Genomic DNA, 20,608 nt, shown 5'->3' on the forward strand with positions numbered 1-20,608 from the left:
CGAAGTCTTGCACAGGTCTCAGCGACTCTCGTTTACAGCCATTGGTTTGCCATATGGACTGATATGTTACATAGCGTATTTCAAACACTCATAACTTGCTATAGCAGTGACAAAATAGCTGTCAGAAATGCGTTCCTACATTTTATAAAATGAGAAATAGGATTTTGATGATAAATTTGCCTTCAGTTCCCCTTTAAGCTTGGAGAGGGCTGGGCTCTGCCAAGTTAAAAAAAAATGCCCTAGATACACCAATGATGGACTGTTAAAATGTCATCAGCGGTGCCCCTATAGCCCTTGCTGGCTATGGGAAGAAAATGACGATTAAATTTGTTTCCTGACATAGCCCTGACTTTTAAGCACAGTCCACATATTTTCGAAAGGTCGGGACTTTGGGATAGCCAATCCAAAATCTTAATGTTACACTGATTTATCCAGTCCATAACCAGGTTTGATGTGTCTTTGGGTTCAGTGTTTTGTTGGAACACCCAGTTGTGTTCAACTGTGATGGTTTGAGGTTCTTCTGAGGAAATCCTTCTTCAGTATTCCATCCACTTTATGCAGTGCACCAGTTTCAGTGGCAGTAAAACAACCCCAGAGCATGATGCTACCACCACCATGCTTAAGCACCTCCCTGTAAGTTTTCACGGACAATATTATTGAACAACACTCCCTGGATAGATGTGCCAGACAATATTTCACAACACACTCTCTGAGTAATGATGAGGAAGGTAAAAGAGAAGACAGCAGTCATTCAGAAAGAGTTGCAGGATGACCTGAAAGCAGCAGGACCAGCAGTTTGACAGAGAACAATAATTGGTGCACTGCACTGTACACACATCCATTCCTATGCTCAATTTGAAATTTTTCTGCTGATAAAGAAGCACAAAGTTGCATGTCTAAATGCAATTAGGAAAAAAATTGGAGACTGGCAATAATTTAGCATGTCGTGTTTGGAGAAACCAGGTTTGTGTGTATAATCTCAAGAATATCAAACCCACAGTGAAGTACGGAGGTGGAAGCATCATGATATTGGGCTGCATCGAAGCATCAGTGCTTATGAATGCATGCTTTTTTTTTTTTTCATTTTTATTAAGTACAAAGCCAAAATCCATTTTATGTGTAAAAAGAAAATTGATATTTGTGCTGGAAGTACACCAATCAGGCATAACGTTAAAACCACAGAAAGGTGAAGTGAATAAAATTGATTGTCTTGTTAAAATGGCTGCTGCTGGCGGGGGGGGGGATAAATTAGGCAGCAAGTGAACAGTCAGTTCTTGAAGTTGATGCCAGTTTTTCCTGCTTCTAAGACAAATGTAAGGACCCGGGTGCTTTTGACAAGGGCCAAATTGTGATGGCCAGAAGACTGGGTCAGATTATCTCCAAAATGGCAAGTTTTGTGGGGTGTTCCCAGAGTGCGGTGCATATTACCTACCAAAAGTGGTCCAAGAAAGGATAATTGGTGAACCGGTAACAGAATCCTGGATCCCCAAGGTCCATTGATGCGCATAGGTAGCGAAGGCTAGCCCATCTGGTCCTATCCCACAGAAGAGCTACTGTAGCACAAATTGCTAAAAAAAAAAAGTTAATGCTGACTATAATTGAGAGTTGTCAGAACACCGTGCATCACAGCTTGCTGCATCACTGCAAACCGCTCAGTGTGCCCATGCTGACCCCTGTCCACTGCCAAAAGTGCTCACAATGGGCACATGAGCATCAGAATTGGACCATGGAGCAGTGGGAGAAGGTGGCCTGGTCTGTTGAATCATGTTTTCTTTTGCCTCATGTGGATGGCACATACCACAGATGCTCAATCTGCTTGAGAGCTGAGAAATTTGGAAGCCAAGTCAATGCCTTAAACGTTTTGTCATCTTCAAGCCAAGGGTGTGCGCACATGGTGTTACCTGGGGAAGCGATGGCACCAGCATACACTATGAGAAGAAGGCAAGCTGGCAGAGGCAGTGTGATGCTCTGAGCAATGTTCTACTGGGAAACCTAGGGTCCTGGCTTTCAGGTGGATGTTACTTTGACACGTACTGCATATTGTTACGGACCAAGTACACCCTTTCATGACAACAGTATGAACGGTATCCCTAATGGCAGTGGCCTCATTCAGTAGGATAATGTGCCCTGTGCTGCTCCAAAAGTTGTTCAGGAATGGCTTGAGGAAGATGACAAAATGTTCAAGGCGTTGACTTGGCTTCCAAATTTCCCGAATCTCAATCAGATCGAGCATCTGTGGGATGTGCTGGACAAACAAGTCCGATCCATTTAGGTGGTGTTTACATTAGACCGTATCAGCGGATCATCAGATTAACGTTTTTAAAACGATTCGCGTGCACACAGCAACGCCAATACACGGATACACTCGGCTCCGCAGGCATCCTCACAGAGCGCGCGAGTGAAGCGCACGAGCAGTGATTCGGGACAAATAGCAGGAAGTGAAAGTCCGCGCCGTTTTTCAGCAGTCGTGTCACATGACCAACGTGGCATGACCAACGCCAGCGAATCAGGAAGGTGGATGTCACAGTGACATTGTCCAATGATGACGTCAGCTAGAGCTCAGCACAGCGTTTCCGCGTTCCTCAATGTTTACACAGCACCGGATCAGATACGAACTGGGTTGAATACGTGGGCCCTGGCGGATTCAAGTTGTTCCGCCTGTGGAGTCGTTTCCCGGCGTTTTAATGTGAACGGACAGTGCATCCGCGACGAAAACGAGACGGATACGGTCTAATGTAAACACCACCTTAGGCCCTGCCTCACATTTTGCGGAACTTAAAGGATTTGCTGCTAATGTTTTGGTGCAAGATACCTGGAAGTTGGTGTTTTTGAATGTAATGTGCTGATTTGCATATTAACATGCAATATAGCTGTCAGATTTCAGTCTGTCTGACCACATTTGACCAAGTGTAAAAGTATCTGTAGCCAAGGGAACAAAAATGTCTCAGCTGTGTGTGTGTGTGGGGGGGGTTTGGCGTACTCTCCTCTCCATATTCTTCCATTCTCCTGTCAACCACAGTAATGCTAGCCAGTTGTGGGTATCTGCAAGCTCATGTATGTGGAAGAGGGCAGTGATTTCCTCCAAATGTATTACGCTGCCAGCGCTCGAAACTAACGGTGTCCCGATGTCCCGGGGACCATAAAAAATGTCATCGGGACACAAAATTATCATATCTGGGACAATCCCGGGACAATGGAAAAAAAATAGATCTAGAAAAAAAGTTCTACATTAATATTATTTACAAAGCCGTAACACATACGTAGACATTCACCTAATTTGTCAATTTTAATTTTAAAACGTTAACAGCGAAAAATACATAGTAGCTACACTTTCGATGCACCTGCATCCGTAGGCTACAGAGCAGCGCATTCTGTTCTAGAATCTTCGGCCGGAGTCCGCATTATATGGACTTGGAATGGAATTGCTAGCGCACACGCTGTGCCGACTCTTGCCAGAACAAAAATGCTGAAGTGGTTGAAGCGGACCGACCGCGGGGAAGAAACTGAAAGCCCAGACATAACGTCTCCGGGACCTTCAGGATCCAAAGTGTCATCGCCTGGTCTGCAGGCAACGCTAGCAACTGAATGAACTTAATGAACACTGTTAGACACGTTATAAAATACAACGGGAATGATGTGGATGATATTGACGGAAGATACCGTTCAACAGAATAAGTGAGTTTTCTTGGTGTCTTTCTAGTTCAGAAAGTTTAGTCAGTCAGCAGCACAGCTAGGCTCGGACCTGGCACTATGCTGATGTTGCTAACATTTGCACCCACGTTTCGGCACCGAAAGTTCATAAAAATGTTTAACGGAAAGTTCATAAAAATGTTTAACGGAAAGTTCATAAAATGGATAACGGTAATGGATAACGGAAAGTTCATAAAATGGATAACGGAATTTTCATAAAAATGGGTAATGGTAATGGATAACGGAAAGTTCATAAAATGGATAACGGTAATGGATAACGGAAAGTTCATAAAATGGATAACGGAATTTTCATAAAAATGGGTAACGGTAATGGATAACGGAAAGTTCATAAAATGGATAACGGTAATGGATAACAAAGTTCATAAAATGGATAACGGTAATGGATAACGGAAAGTTCATAAAATGGATAACGGAATTTTCATAAAAATGGGTAACGGTAATGGATAACGGAATTTTCATAAAAATGGGTAATGGTAATGGATAACGGAAAGTTCATAAAATGGATAACGGAATTTTCATAAAAATGGGTAATGGTAATGGATAACGGAAAGTACATAAAATGGATAACGGTAATGGATAACGGAAAGTTCATAAAAATGGATAACGGTCTCATCTCATCTCATTATCTCTCGCCGCTTTATCCTGTTCTACAGGGTCGCAGGCAAGCTGGAGCCTATCCCAGCTGACTATGGGCGAAAGACGGGGTACACCCTGGACAAGTCGCCAGGTCATCACAGGGCTATGGATAACGGTAATGGTGAAAATTATAAGTTGGCCTTATAAGTGGCAACAGATATTCAAGGTATAAGTAGATGAAATGAACATAAAAGGGGTCTTATTTTCAACTAAAGTGTACTGCAGATGTAGGGAGTTGAAACATTTTCTGAAAGAGCTAGTTGGCCCCTTTAAATAAACGGGTATCTATTCATACAGTGAGATCGCCAAAGTTTAATAAACTGAAAATGCAATAACTGTAATTTTGAAGTAGATGATGTATAGGACATGTGTCGCTTGTGTCTTGTGACTTATTGTAAAAATGATATAAAGGGTTCAAAATCGCATAGTTACAAATATAATAGTAACTTCATATGATAATATTAACCACTGGTTATTTCAGAGAGGAAAAAAATGGGGACACTATTGCTTCCATTCGGGACAATACAACACAGAATTCGGGACCACTGGGGGACACAAAGAAAAAAAGTTAATTTCGAGCCCTGCGCTGCCCTGTGATGCAGCGTGAGTAGCAGGGTGGTGAGGTAATGGTGGCTTCATGTCTTTGCAGGAAGCGCATGTTGGTGGTCACACTCCCTGGTTTGTAGCAGTCATATTAATGGGTGAGCGCTGGTAGGTGGGAATTGGCTGGTGACAAAATTGGGAAGAAAACACAACTTGGCAAGTGAAAATGGAGACTCAATAACCTGATATTACATTTACATGTGCATTTTACAAGCACTGTCCAATTATTATGTAAAAGTAATGATGGATGTCATTTCTCTTTACTTAGTTGAGCAGTTTTTGACATATGGATTACTACAGTTGTCATAGGGCTACTTATTGCAAGTTAATTTGCTATTTACCGTTGAGCTTAAATGCATTAAAGGGGAACTGAAGGCAAATTTTTTTTTAAAATCAAAATTCTATTTCTCATTTTATTAAATCTAGGAATGCATTTCTGATAGCTATTTTGTCACTGCTATAGTAAGTTATGAGTGTTTGAAATATGCTATGTAATCTATTAGTCCATATGTCAAAGCAATGGCCGTAAACGAGATTCGTTGAGACCTGTGCGAGACCTCGTAGGACGGAAGTAAAATGTACAGCGGAAATCGGAGTGACCAACATCTGCTAACATTCCCTGTGTCCGAAATCGCTCACTTGTTCACTGCTCCCTACTCCCTATATAAGGAGTTACTATATAGAGGGGAAAAAACACTTTCGGACACCAGTCCATCGCGCTGGAATTTACGTCACTACCATCACACAATTAAAACGTGCCAGGTCAGTTGGCTGGTGGGTTTTCAAAATAATAAATACATGCATTTTTTTTGTGACAAGTGCATATTATACTGAGTGTATTTCCCACATTAATAAATACAATCTTTCAGGGTTTTTTTTTTTTTAATCAAGGCCGAATACTTTCTTCTTTGCTGCTGCCTTTTATTAAATCAAATTTGAGACTTTTTAATTAGATTTTTTTCAGTGCGGACAGCACTACAAAACGGCGTCCCCACAATATATAACGAGTTGGAAGCGATTTCGGACGCGGGGGTTGTCAAGACGTGCGCCCCCTCTTTCGAATGCTGATGTAATCAAGCTGGAAGTTTTGTTTGTTTTCATAGCAATCAGGAAAGTTTGAAAAAAAGTAGGCAGTAATCGTCATTTAAACTCGTTTTTGTGCAATATTTCGTTTGGAAAACAACTGTTTTCAAAATGGCGGCACGGACACCTGGCTGACACTTCACGTTTCGAAGTCTCACACAAGTCTTGTGAAGATCGCGCGGATAAGCGACGTCTGCTATGGACCAGACAAACGGCATTAGGCCGATAAGTATAATATTTAATTGCAATTAGTTGCCAATACAAGTCACGATATAAGGTTAGTAAAACCGAAAACGTAATTGAATAACACGTTAATTAGGAAATAAACCAATTTTAAAACTGACTTCAGTTCCCCTTTAAGAAGTCAAGAAATGCCTTTAACATTTGACAAGACACCTGTTAATTAAAAAGGATTCCAGGTGACTACCTCATGAAGCTGGTTTAAATAATGCCAGTAGTGTGCAAAGCATCAAGTTAAACGGTGGCTACTTTGGAGAGACTAAAATATAAAACTTTTTTTCTTTACAACATGATTCCATGTATGTTCCATATGTTATTTCATACTTTGAATGTTTTTAGTATTGTTCTACAGTGTAGAAAATGGTTGAAATCCAGAAAAACCTATAAATGATTAGGTGTGTCCAAACTTTTGACTGGTACTGTACAGTATAGCTAAAAATAAATTGATAGTCACTGACTCCTTTGACCAGTTATGTCTGTAATTTGTTAAAGGATGCTGAAAGATCAGACGTGACCTGAGGTAAAAGAGACAGCAGCTCTTCAGATGACTTCTTCAGTCACATGGCCATTCCACATAATCAGGCCAGGATGGTGTTTCATCAGGAGGGCATGACGACGTCTACGGTACCTCAAACATCTGCTTGTTCACTTTTTGTTGTCGTCAACCAGCTACATCCTAGTGGTGGGAGGCAGGACAAACAAGCTCTATTTGCTAGTACGGAGGTTAGCCCTTTGGCAAAACCCACTATTGGCTCATGTGTAGCAAGCTTTAATAAAGTACCATCCATGTCTTTGGCAGCTAGTAACACAAGTAACCAGCTATGTAACTTGCCAGCAGAGTCTACATGCAAAGGCATCACAGTCACTTTGGACAACAATAATATGTGGAATGAGTTTTTCAGATGCCAGACTGAGATGATTCTAACTAAGCAAGGTCGTAGAATGTTCCCTTGTTGTCGTTTCCGCATCTCTGGATTGGAACCTTTCCAGAGGTATACCTTAGTAATGGACATGCAACCAGTGGATAATTACCGCTACAAATGGAGTGACAGACGATGGGAGACCAATGGGAAAGCTGATCCACATATTTCACGCTCCTTTATACACCCTGACTCGCCTGCTACTGGTTTAGACTGGATGCAAATTCCTGTTTCCTTTTACAAACTAAAGCTTACCAATAACCCCTTGGACCGAGAGGGCTATATTATCATAAACTCTATGCACCGTTACATTCCACGTCTTCACATTATTCCTGCAGATAAAGCTGTGGACGTCGTTCAGCTAGATGGCCCTGATGTTGTAACATTTAGTTTTTCTCAGACAGAGTTCTTTGCCGTCACAGCTTACCAGAATTTGTCCATCACCCAGCTCAAAATTGATTACAACCCTTTTGCAAAAGGTTTTAGAGATGATGCTAACAACACCCGGTGTTGCAAGCCCAAGAGTGCTCCTTCCACTGAAAAACTGGAGAGTGAGGTCAAATCCAGCAAAGAGGTTACAGCCTTGAATAATCTCAAGTCCTTGTTTGCAAAGATGAATGCTTCGGAAAAAGCCACTACCAATGGGAACCTTAAAACTGTTAGTTGTGATGGTCCTAGGAGAGTTGAACCTGAGAGTTCTAGGTAAGTCTTATTCTCCTTCAGATTTATAGCTTATATAATTTGTTTATTTTAAAATGTTGATGGAGCTGGATTTATTTTAAGTACTTTCATGAGGAACATTGTCAAGTGTAAAGCATTGTGTGTGTTTCACCTCATTAGGGGTGTTCACATGGCAACTTTTACTCCGGTGTAGCACCGGGGCTGCCCCGGTAGAGCGTTCACACGGTACAAAGTTATACCGGTGTAGCCCCTGAAAGCTGCTTAAACCGGTGCGAATCTAACCCTGCTCGGGAGGTGGTTTAAGAAATTTACTCCGGAGTAAATGCTAGTTTGCGAGGCAGCACCGATATAAAATGGGACGTCTGAACGCTACAGGGGTAGACCTGCTATGCATGAGGAGAGTTGATTACATACAGGCATTGCATAATTTGCATCCTGGTATTTTGCGCTTCCAAAATGGCGAATATCATCAACAACAGAACTGCATGTCTTCCAGTGTTGCCAGATTGGGCGGTTTTAAGTGCAGTTTGGCGGATTTGAACATATTTTGGGCTGGAAAATGTCAGCAGTATCTGGCAACACTGGTGTCTTCATCCACGTTGTTTTCCCGGCGCTTGGTGATGCCATGACAACCGGGAAAAGGAAGTACATTTTCACGCATGCGGATATTTCATTTCCGCGTTATTACTATCGTATAGCATGGTCGCAAAAACTGCCGTGTGATCGCAAGTGGGGCTGCACCGGTGCTAACACGCTTCTCTCTAGTAAGCAGGTTTGTGACGTGTGAACGCTCCACAAAATTTACACCGGTGTAAGATATATCGCAACAAAATACATCGGTGCAGCATCGATGCAAATATGTGCCGTGTGAACACCCCTATTGTTATTGTTTATAAATCACACAAAAGTCTTTAGAAGTAAAACCATATGAAATTGGTAAATATTTTATTTGTAGTATTTGAGTACTGATCTGCACAAATAAGTACTGCATGGCTGTTTTACTGAAAATGGAATTAATGTACTGTACTGTGTTTTCCACCAAATAATTAACAAGTAATGAATGCCCATTTGAAAACAAAAGGGTGATCTCTGACTTTTGCACCACTAACATTCGTTGATGGAGATTTTATTGATCAAAGCACTTCTGTGCATCAATCTGAATACTGGTGTCTGCCAAATGCCTTAAATGTAAATGGAAGCTTAATAACTTCTTTTTGACTTCCCAATACAGTTTTGTATGTTAATAAAGAACACAGCGTTACTTTTGTATAGCACCTTTATTAAGTTTGCCTTCAATTTTGGGGTGGTTGAACTGCTTTATTTGTAGACTGCAAACATGCATTCATCTGAGATCCTGCTAGTGGTGGTAGCTTCATACTAAGCATAAACAAGTTATAAAGTTAGATATGTTGAAAGCAAGCTGGCTATTTGGTATCACAAGATGTGTATAAATATATAATTAAAACATTTTGGATCCTTATTTATTGATTGATTTTGCTTGTTTGCAAAATACAACAACGCCTCCTCTTTAATTTCAGCAGTGGTACAAAGCGTCCATGGCCAGGGGGGCTGTCTGAACTAATTAAGGGCGCTCACGTTAAGGTAAAAAGGATATCCCTTGAGAAAATTCATAATGGAAGTAGCCAGCAAATGAATGTTGATAGTCTGGCTTCAAAAGAGAACAATATGGATGTTGCATCTAAGGACTGTACATCTGAAAACATTTCAATCCCTGATCTCACCAAGGATGAAAAGAAAACTGTATCATTTTCACAAAATGATTCATCCACTTTAAAAAATACAACAGAATTGTTTTCTGCAACTAACACACAGTGCAAGTTGAACATAACTACTTCCAACACACCCTTAAATCAAAAGGTGGACACGATTTTGAGTGAAACGGCGACATTGACCAATGAAAAGCTCAGCAGTGAGGAAACTTCACCAAGCATTGTCAAACCTCTTAACTGTGGAGGGGAAGCGAAGAAGAAACGAGCTGAGCCTGTTCCACTACCGCTTCTTGCTCTATTTCTGCAGCAGTTGAAGTCGAAAACACGACCTGTCAGACCAAAACCAAAATCTGAAGCTCTGCCATCACAGTCTGATAAATCCTGTCATGATACTTCAGTTGCTGAAAACCTATCATCCTCCACGGCATCCTTTACCCCTTCTCTTAACACCCAGTTGAACATACAGCCACCAGCTTCCCCAACATCTCAAACCATCACATCATCCATTTTAACGTGTTCTGCAGCCACCACTGAACATGAAACTGTCTCAACACCAAATTCTGCAGCTGATTCTGTTCCTGCCCCTACAACCAGTGTTGTCTGCGATTCAGTGCAGTTGCCCACACCTCAGAAAGTATCTGCCACTACCTCTGCATTTGCACATGATTTCAAACCCAACACTAGTCTTTCAGACACCACATCTGATGCGAAAATGGTCTCCATTACCTTAGATGATGCTTCCTCTGACTGTGTACCTAGCTGTGATCCTAAAGCATTTCCAGCTACCACACTTGATGCTCCCGATAATGAACTTTTGCATAGTAATGCCACTACTGACGAACCCACCACAGAGCCAGCTCATGATTCCTGTCAAGTCCCATGTCCTGAACCTGTTCCAGAGGCTGTTCCAAGGTCCCCATCTCCAGGAGTTAAAATCATGCCTTCACCACCTTGTACAGTGTCCTCTCCATACGTGTCTGCTCCTTCCTCTCCTGACCCATTTCCACCAAGCATGTTCTCAGCTAGACCCATACCTCCTAGAAAAGCACTTGACCCATTTCCACCTTGCTTATCACTTGATAGACCAAGACCATTATTAGAGCTATCTGACCCATTACTACAGACATTTATCACATGTCCAACACCAGCTGCAGACCCAGATCCACCTGTTACTAGTGAGGTAAGCTGTCCTGTAGTTTCCCTTGACCCTGAGACTCCAAAGGAATTAAAACAGCCCCTGAAGACTAGTAAAGTCAAAAAATGCAAGGTGAAACAAAAGAAAGGTGGGAAATCAAAGCTGAGTGAAGATACAGAGGTGATGGAAGGCCCTATTCCTGTCCCAATGCAGCCCAACCTTGAAGATGTGGAGGGTCAGTTGTTCGTTTCCTTCATGTCAAAGGTAACTTGAAGCTTTCTATGTGTGCTTGAATAATTTAAGTTTCTAACGTAATTTTATTACAAAATTTGTGGTGTCCTGAAAATCATGTTTATAAAGATTTTTTTTTAATTAATTTGAAAAATATTAGCACATACCCATGACAGTGACGTGCTATGAAATATTATCTGCAAACAGAAAGCGCTTGAAATTCATCTCGGAGACGAAGCTAAAGAAGAGATTTTGCAGAAAACGACAGAAAACATTGAGGGTAAGAAATGGGGTGGGGATTGTGGTTCATTGTGTAAGATAAGTTGTTCTTGATGTTTCGCTGTATCGTTTTTGTGATCTCGTATGTCACAGGTGATGTCCATGATGAAAAGGAAAGCATTGATGCACTTGAAAAGGTCCTTCTGCGCGACTTAAAAAATATGAAGTACAGGCAGGTCATTCACCCAGTTCTGCAAGCAGGTACATGTCCAACTTGTCTCTGAAACCATCAGCACAAGAGCTATTTGTTGAAGTTTAAGTAACTTCAGTAATCAAGCATTTGCTAGCAGTGACTAAAGGTTACTGCCTTTTGTCTTTGGAGGAGTTAGTCATGCTTCAATATCCATTGGTTTGATAAATGTATGCAGGTTTGATCTATGCCTGGAGAACTTAAACTGAAGGTAGTGCAGGAAAGCCAGTAGTGTAGAGCAGATTCTGTTGGCTCAAGCCAGACTCACTAGTTTAAGGGATGTCAAAATATAATGCTGCAGCACGCAAAGACATTACAAAGAATTGTGTGCATTTTGATTTGGTACAACAGTTGTGGTTAAGCTTTCCTTTTTTAGAAGACCTATACATAAAGCAAGGTCTTTAGAGAAGTAAATAATAAGAAGAAGCAGCAGCTAAATTTATATAGCGCCTTTCTCATACCCAAGGTCACTTTATAAGGAAAGGGGGGGATAAATAAATAAAGTCCATCAAATAAAGGTCAGGATGTCATTCCAGTGGTGTAGCAGCCACAGTTCCACCAAAAAGCGCGTGAAAACAAGTCCCGCACAACCGCTGTGATGCCCCCGGGCAACACCGTGCCGTGGCTCCATAAAGTGAGCCCAGAAGCACTGCCACGCAGAGCGCTGGTATGTCCCAAACTGCCTGCACGGCCGCCGCGATGCCGCCAGGCAACATCGCTCGGAACACCGCACCAAGCACAAAAGCACCGCTGCACAGAGCGCTGGACAACCCCGATGTTAAAATGAGCAACGAACTCACTGCAGTCCATAGCGAGGAGCACAGGCATCACTCAAGGTGCACCAAGGCCTGGAGGGAACCGACACCCAAAACTGGGTCCAGAGCTACACCACAAGCGGCGGACAAAGCGCTCAAGCAAAAAACAAACATCAAACTACACAAACACAAAAAAGAAAAACAAAAGGGAAAATAAAATGAGAAGCTCCAGTGAGAAGTGGCAGCCAGAATGCGCATGGCGTACTCTCAACCGGAAACAGGAAGTGATTAAAAAAGAAATAAAATAAGTTTATGAAGCTTGTAGTGGAAGAACTTCAATGACCTGCATAGTTTCCTGACCCAAATAAAGTAAATGTGTAAATCCTTTTCAGATTGCTATTATGATAAGGTTTGAGAGCCTTACACTGAATGTGTAGCCTGTAGTTGGCGTATAAGCCATGATTTGTCCAGTAAAAACACGTACATAATACATTTACAGTATTATGTACAATGTGTTTATAGCTGAGATGCTTTAGGTTGATTTACTTTGGGAATCGTGTAAATCCTTTTCAGATTGCGATTATGATCAGGTTTGAGAGCCTTACACTGAATGTGTAGCCTGTAGTTGGAGTATAAACCGTGATTTCTCCAGTAAAAATGCGTACATTATACATAATACTGTCAATGTATTGTGTGTTTATACTGTAGCTGAGATGCTTTAGGTTGATTTACTCTGGGAATCCTATGTAAAGTGTTTTTTATCTTGCAGTTGGTCTGAAGTTGAACCTTTTGGATGTTACACTATCTATTGATCTACAGTATCTGGGTGTATGCTTACCCATTCCTCCACCTGTACTCTTACCTGAGGGAAACTCAAGGACTTGCTCATCACAGGGTGAGTGACACACAAAGCCAGTCAGTTTGCTTTTTAAGTGCTACTAGATTATCGAAAGTAAAAATTTATGAAGTTCCGCAGGTGTGCTTAGGGTCATTATTTTTTCTTCCCAGTTCACTTTGTTTCTAGAACAGGGAAAACAACTGACATCACTAAAATCAAAGGCTGGAGAGAAAAGTTTTCCACAACAAGTTCTTCTTCTGTTCCTGGAGGTACATCACGTTACCATGTTGTGATTAAATTAGTGCTGTCAAAAATGTCGCGTTATTAACGCGTTAACTTGACTCAATTTTAACGGCGATAATTTTTTTATCGCGAGATTAACGCTCTGTGACATGATGTAGGTTTTTCATAAGCTTTTGAAACTGCCAGGAACTTGGAACAGAGACTTTGCTTAGAAAAACAATAGCAGCTAGACTGTAATGCCATGCCCCGCACAGCCAGAGTCCTCTGCCCTCCCCAAAGAATCAGCGCGGGCAGGGTGCGCTAGTAGAGATGGGATTTATGGCTCTTTGATGGGATCCACATCTTTGTGATCCGTTCTTTGAAAAGAACCGTTCAAAAGACTGGCTCATTTGGCTCTTTTTAAATATTTATTCAGTTTTAAGAAGACAGCGTCTAAAGAAGCCAGATCCCTCTGAACTGTAAACTCAATGCTATCCCAGAAATCCTTCCTGTAATATGCAAATTTGGCCGCCTCTGATTGGACAGCGTGACGCATCAACAGGCAGAAAGTGTAAAAGTACAAAATGTGTTAAGTGAGCTGAAACAGTAAAGATCAGATTCAATGCAATATTTATCAACGAACAACTTAAAGTTAATATAATGGTGTACTTTATATTATAATCAAGCATGTCAAGCCTACCGTCACTGTGTAACCTGTCTCTCTGATTAGAATTGTAAACTAACTCAAGCAGTAGATCACTTCACTCATGGTTCTTTTGTTAGCCCCGGTGCTCGGCTTAGGTTTCACTTTGCAGTGGCTGTGTCAAGACGTGTTATGCTTTGCAATAAAAAAAAAACATTGGTACAAAGCAAGCCCATTCACATTTTTATGCTGATAAGAGAATTACAATGGTTTTTCATGTGACAAAAATGTGCAATTAAATTGCGATTAATCGTGAGTTAACTATGACAGTCGCGACATTAATCGCGATTAAATATTTTAATTGCTTGACAGCACTAGATTAAATTAATTTGCTGCCTTTGTAAGAGTGTTGTGTTACTTGAGTGTGAAAGTAATGCAAAGAGTTTGTTTGTTTGTTTGTTTGTTTGTTTGTTTGGGTTCTTTAGTCACCACATCCTTGGATACAGGACAAAAGAACCTGTCTGCTTTCTGTAGTGACATGCTTGATGAGTACCTGGAAAGTGAAGGCAAGCTTATTGATGAGCGAGCTGCCAGTTTCTCACAGGCTGTTGTCACTCCTGTGGCCTACCAGCTGCCCACTAAGAGCACAAGCTATGTTCGTACGCTTGACAGTGTTTTAAAAAAGCAGGCACTGCCATTAGCACCTGATCCCTCAAAGCCTTCTGCAAGATCCAGAAAAACTGCATTAACCTCAAAAAGTAAGGAACCTGTGTCAGGGGTGAAAACGAAGAAATCCAGTGCCAAAAACACAGTTTGTAGCAAAGACAAGACAAGCTCTTCAAAGAAATCCACAAAGTCTGACACGTCAAAATCTGTATCTAGTGTGCCGTCTGCTCCCGTTGGCTTGTCCCAGAGCAAAAAATCTCCTAAAATAAAGTCCAAGAAGGGATCCAAGACTTCACAGAATTCCTTACAGACAGATGAAAAGCCTGTTAAGGGTAGTGTGTCAGCGGCTCCTGCGAGACAGAATACTTCTAGTTCTCCTGGTTCAAACCTGCCAGTGGGACGCAATTCAGGCTTACCCAAAACCCTAGTTAAACTAAGGGATATAGAGGATGGTGCAGTCTGGGAGGGGAAACATCGTACCTATATCACCACGGAACGGGCAGCCATTGCTTTATCCTGTCTTGTCACAGCAGAGGTATGTGTTAAGCTAATGATTGCTTTGTCATAGTTGGTCACATTCTTCACTAATAGCCTGACCAATCCTATCCCTCACTCCATTACTGTTTTTTTTTTTTTTTTTTTCCTCCTTTCTCTGGATTCAGGGTTCAATAGGAGGAAGTCCTTCTACCGTCATAAAACGACGTGCACCACCTTGCCTCAATGACTTTTGCCGGTTAGGGTGTGTATGTGCTAGTCTTGTTCAGGAGAAGCGGCAGGATCACTGTGGCAAACCTCAGTGCATGCTGGGTTGCAACTGCCTTCGACGCAAAGTAGTCCTTTTGAAAAACGAGGACACAGACAAGGGGTCTGCGCCTGAAAATTTTGCAGAAGAAAACGGAACCAAAGTAAAAAAGAAGAAAAATCGTATCTCTTATAGTGAGTATGCCTTCATCATGTTGGAGGTGAATGAAAAGTAATAATTTGCCATTCATAAATTTGTGTTCTTTAGTTCTTTCAGGTCCTGATGCAGCACCTGAGCCAGCCCATCACGTAAAAACATTATGGGTTCAGCGGAATGACTTCGATTCAGAGCAACTTTATATTCCTTGTCCTGCCAAGCATCTTAACCCTCAACTAATATCACTGGATCTGCAAAAAGACCTGGAGAACTTTCTTCATCCTTCACCAAAACGAGCAGCTGTGAGAACTATGAGCATTTTAAATCTGTTGAACTGATTTGTGTATCACTCCTGTTTAAAACTGCATGGCATATTATGTGCTCTACTGCATGCAGTTAAATGTAAAAGGCTATGTCATAGTGATTTACATTATATTTATCCAATTATTATAATAAAAATCTTAGTTGATAGTCAAAACAACTATAAAATATTGAAGATATAAACATTTTTTAAGTGATTTCAATAGGAAAGAAAATGTAGCTCAGTAGTAGTCTGGCTAACGCGACTTCAAAGCTCTGCGAGCATTTGGTCTGGCAAAGATATTAAGCCCAACCGTTTCCCAAAGCGTGTGGTTGACCCGCCTCCCTGAAATGCCTCAGTTTGGTCGAAGCCAGAAAAGGCTGTGACGAAGCTTAAACTAGAGGTCTGCGCCGGTCGGATTTTTCAGTCCCGCGCCCGCAAAGAATTATGATTTTCAGTCCCGCTCCCGCCCGCGCCCACAAAAAAATTATGATTTTCAGTCCCGCCCGCGCCTGCCATATTTTGTCCCGCTCCCGCCCGCAAATCCCGCATGATGCAGACGTTTGCGTTATTTCTCAGGAAAGTTCTTGTCTTGACACAGCATGATGGTGCCTCGCCCCCTGCTTTGAGTGGATTTCAGCATGAATATCTACAGCTCACGTTGTTATTATTTACCTTGTTTCGGAATTCAGCATGTACTGTCTCTAATAATAATAATAATAATAATTAGTGCTGTCAAGAGATTAAAATATTTAATCGTGAATCACATTTTTATCATATGAGAAACCATTGTAATTCTCTGATCAGCATAAAGTGAATGGGCTTGCTTTGTACCAATGGTGGTGTTTTTTTTTTTGTTTTTTGTTTTTTTTTTTTTTTATTGCAAAGCAGAGCTAATAAGAGAAGTGAATTGATTTACTGCTTTAGTTAGTCTACAACTTTAGTCAGAGAGACAGGTTACACAGTGACAGTAGGCTTGACTCGATGCTATCCCAGAAATCATTCCTGTAATATGCAAATTTGGCCGCCTCTGATTGGACAGCCAAATTTGCATATTACAGGAAGGATTTCTGGGATAGCATTGAGTCAAGCCTACCATCACTGTGAAACCTGTCTCTCTGATTAAAGTTGTAGACTAACGCAAGCATTAAATCACTTCACTCATGGTTCTCTTGCTAGCTGGGTGTGAACTGCGAGTCATTAGAGTGATCAAAGAATTTCCCCTTAGGGTGATCAATGGCAAATTTATGATGCCATTTCTCTGGCAATCTGACTCTCTGCAAATTTAGGCATCTTAAAATGTTTTTATTAATGCCAAATAAAATATCCAGCACAAATGATATATGATATACATAAATTAATAATTTATACATTTTATTTCAAACACATTTTTAGTTGGGGGCGTCTTAGCTCAGGTGGCTAAGGCGCCATACCATAAATCCGGGGACCTGGGTTCGATTCCGATCCGAGGTCATTTCCTGATCCCTCCCCGTCTCTCTCTCCCGATCATTTCCTGTCCTGTCTCTACACTGTCCTATCCAATAAAAAAAAGGTGAAAAAGCCCAAAAAAAATCTTTAAAAAAAAACAAAAAAACCCACATTTTTAGTTAGCGGGACTGCAGCTTATCACCGCTCCTGCCCGTGCCACATATGTGCATTCCCGCCCGCGCGCGCATATGTGCACTTCCGGTCCCGCCCGCGCCCGCAGCGAGCTTTCAAAATTTGTCCTGCGCCGCACTGCTTTGCGGCGGGTCCCGCGGGAGTCCCGCGGGAGTGCAGGGCTCTAGCTTAAACCAATCACATCACTCTTTCCTCTGACGTATGTGACGCGACGGGGCTAACTGGTAGATTAAACTCTTACCGAAGCCGGTCGGGAGCAAGGCGAAAACGTCCTTCCTTTCAATAAATACCTCCAGGGCTGCTCTTTGCTCCGTTTTCAATGAGAACTTGCTCCATGTTCGTAATGTTTCTAGTGAATGAAGCGCTTCCGGCATAGATTCTGTAAACAATCTATGGCTTCCGGTCGCAGTTCTACTACGTCAGTGCCTTGAACACGCCTCTACCCAGGGCCGTTGGAGATGCTCAAAGTTGATTGGCTCCCGATTTTTCGGGAGCTTGGAAGAGCTGTAGATAGCTTGCCTTGCCAGACTAAGCTTGCAACAGGCCCTCGTGTTGCGTCACACTTAGGATGGGCGGGCCCAGGCTAGCTCAGTAGTATGGTTGGTGTTTGTTTGTTTGTTTGTTTGTTTTTTCCCCAGCAAAACAGAGAATTAAAAGGTATGTTTATAATGTATAATTGGGGAGAGCATAGCATAGTGATGCAAGTGGATAGGATACTGCAATGACACTTCAGTTATTTGCTGTTTCTGAGGTTGTGTATGACGTGGTGTTCTTGCTTAGATTTTATTTTGGTGATACAACTGTGATGATAAGCGTTCTTCTTTCCAAATCTTTGTGTTCAGGCTGAAGGGGAAGATTTGAGCAGAGTCGAAAGTCTGGATTGTGCTCGCGTGAGGCCGTTCTGTGATCAAAAACTGTCTTCTCCTAGACAAAGACGCGTGAAGGTGAGCCTCTAATACGAGTAGGGAAGTATTACTCAGAATTTTAATCATGGACTTGAACCTGATTTTAGATTTTCTGTTTTCAGGAAAGTCGTTCAGATCTTCATTCACAGGACTCACTGCAAGGTTGGTGTACAAGCATAATAAATGGCACTTATGTTCAAAGACATGCACAGTTAGGTTAACATGGGACAGCCTTGGGCTAAAGTGCCCTTGAGCGAGGTACCTAACCCCTAACTGCTCCCTGGGCTCTGTAGTATGGCTGCCCACTGCTCTGGGTGTGTGTGCTTGTGTTCACTGCTTCAGATGGGTTAAATGCAGAGGATGAATTTCACTATGCTTGAGTGTACATGTGTAGGGCCAATGATTTTCCACGCTCGCGGAAAACGGATGAAAATTACAGAATTTTTATAGTGAAACGGATTTTTGACTGCCAAACGGAATTTTTAGAAATGTTTGGGGTTTTTTTGGTATATCTGCGCTTTTATTCATTTTTTTAACATTGCTCGCGTGTCAGAGTGTAACTGCCGCAGAAGGCTTCTGTGTAACTGCCGCTAACGCCCACGCAGACGTGCCTTTCCAGTCAAGGCAGCTTTGTCGGTGATTGTGATTGGCTTGTGGCACACTTAGCCAGCCAGTAAGCTGCTTGTTTACAGATTCGCTCCCCGCATCACAACCAGAATGGCAACCCCAAAAAAGAAACGAATGCTCTGGTGGCCAAGGACGCCATATGGTTGCCAGTGGCGAGTGTGGACGTTGAGCACTCCTTTTCCATGTATAAACATCTTCTAAATGACCGAAGATTCAGTCTCACGAAGACCAACACTAAACAACTTATGATGCTCTATCATAATGCTGATATCGAGCAGCATTTCGAGGTACTCTGAGCGCGCTCAGTGATTGATCTGCAAGGAATATTCAGGACTGTCATTACAATCAAAGTTAAACTATTCTAGTCTGTTTTGAGAGTGTGTTGTGTGTTTTGTTAGGAAACATTGTTTCATGAGTTTGTGGTGTACTAAAAAAGATGGATATAGAGTAATACTTTTAAACAGTCAGTTATGAGTATTGTCATTACAGGCTCAGTCAGTATTACTGAATATTAATTTATCAGTACTCTATTATATTGAGATATATGCTATTATATTGCATATAGTATATATGAGATGGGTTTTTAGTTAATGGTGATCCTAGTTTCTTGATTTATCTGTTATCAGTATGTCAAAGTATTTTGAGTTGTCTCAATCTGTGATCCCACTTTACTTTTTTTTATTAATGCAATTTATCAGCCTACTGTCAGTGTATTTTTTTTTTTTTTTCATGAATGACTTCATCATGCAAAGGACCATTTGTGTCTAGAGATGCAATACTTTGAAACCCAAGTAAAATTATGCCAGCCAGAATTACTAAATTGGAGCCAAACAGAACAATTTTGAACTGAAATTGTGAAATGGAATTTTTCATTGTCCGAAACGGAAAAAGCCAGATTTTGAAACGGAAAATCATTGGCTCTACATGTGACAAAGGCTGCTGCTTCTTAAATATCTGATAATTCTAAAAACTAGGCTAAACAATTCATGTTCTGTTCTGTATGCAGTTAAAATCCATTTCTTGAAACATTTGTTGATTGTTTCTTTTACAGAGATGGAGGAAGGGGAACTTCGGCCACCTACTCAGTCCGGCCCTACCAAACGGGTGGAAATCGTGTCTAAGTGCAAGTGGGCAACAGAAGGCAGCAGGAACGTTGTCCTGCGTACAGTATGTGAACGTATGGCACAGGATCGTCTGAAGCAACCTTTCTGGATCGGCAAATACCAAGTCCGGCCCACATCCAAGACTATAAAGAAGACCGATGAAGGATCCCTTGTTACATATAAAGTGGTCATCTTGCAGCCACACCTAGAGGATAGTGAAGAGAAGAAGAAAGATGCGAGAATAAAGCAGCTGGAAGCTCAACTGATTGAGACCATAGGAAAAAGTGAGGTGAAGGGCCTCCCCCTTCTCTCTCAGGTCACCCCAGCAGGTTTGCTAAAGGCTGAGAAAAAACCTTCTGGTGCCCTGGGGCAGATAATGGTAAGCATATTTTACACATTAATGCTGCTTTTCCACTACAAACGCGGCTGAGCCGTGCCGTGCTGAGTCGAGCTGAGCGGGGCTGTTGGAGTTGCATTTCGACTACAACCGCGCTGAACCGTGCTGGCTGGAAGTGGGTGGACACATTGGGTGGAGTTAGCGAAAGTGGGTGGACGTCACGTGATGTCGTTAAGCAGCGCAAACAGTGACAT

The 20,608-nt window shown here is 41.8% G+C and overlaps 1 protein-coding gene across 5 annotated transcripts in view; it reads left to right on the forward strand.

The window, feature by feature from the left end:
* mgaa (MAX dimerization protein MGA a) overlaps nucleotides 1–20,608 on the forward strand; it is a 53,751-nt gene that overhangs the window by 14,556 nt on the left and 18,587 nt on the right. For 3 of the 5 annotated variants that reach the window (XM_060934391.1, XM_060934393.1, XM_060934395.1), the window contains exons 2-13: nucleotides 6,766–7,895; nucleotides 9,413–11,003; nucleotides 11,178–11,250; nucleotides 11,343–11,450; nucleotides 12,964–13,089; nucleotides 13,203–13,301; nucleotides 14,383–15,098; nucleotides 15,226–15,499; nucleotides 15,573–15,763; nucleotides 18,225–18,326; nucleotides 18,410–18,449; nucleotides 19,966–20,396. In XM_060934391.1, the coding sequence (XP_060790374.1) occupies nucleotides 6,835–7,895; nucleotides 9,413–11,003; nucleotides 11,178–11,250; nucleotides 11,343–11,450; nucleotides 12,964–13,089; nucleotides 13,203–13,301; nucleotides 14,383–15,098; nucleotides 15,226–15,499; nucleotides 15,573–15,763; nucleotides 18,225–18,326; nucleotides 18,410–18,449; nucleotides 19,966–20,396 (4,812 nt within the window). In that variant the 5' untranslated portion in view covers nucleotides 6,766–6,834. Of the gene's footprint in view, nucleotides 1–4,439; nucleotides 4,463–6,765; nucleotides 7,896–9,412; nucleotides 11,004–11,177; nucleotides 11,251–11,342; nucleotides 11,451–12,963; nucleotides 13,090–13,202; nucleotides 13,302–14,382; nucleotides 15,099–15,225; nucleotides 15,500–15,572; nucleotides 15,764–18,224; nucleotides 18,327–18,409; nucleotides 18,450–19,965; nucleotides 20,397–20,608 lie in introns of those variants that run through there. The other 2 variants (XM_060934392.1, XM_060934394.1) reach the window with 2 other exon arrangements.

Source organism: Neoarius graeffei, chromosome 11 (assembly GCF_027579695.1).
Source record: "Neoarius graeffei isolate fNeoGra1 chromosome 11, fNeoGra1.pri, whole genome shotgun sequence".
NCBI classification, from domain to species: domain Eukaryota; kingdom Metazoa; phylum Chordata; class Actinopteri; order Siluriformes; family Ariidae; genus Neoarius; species Neoarius graeffei.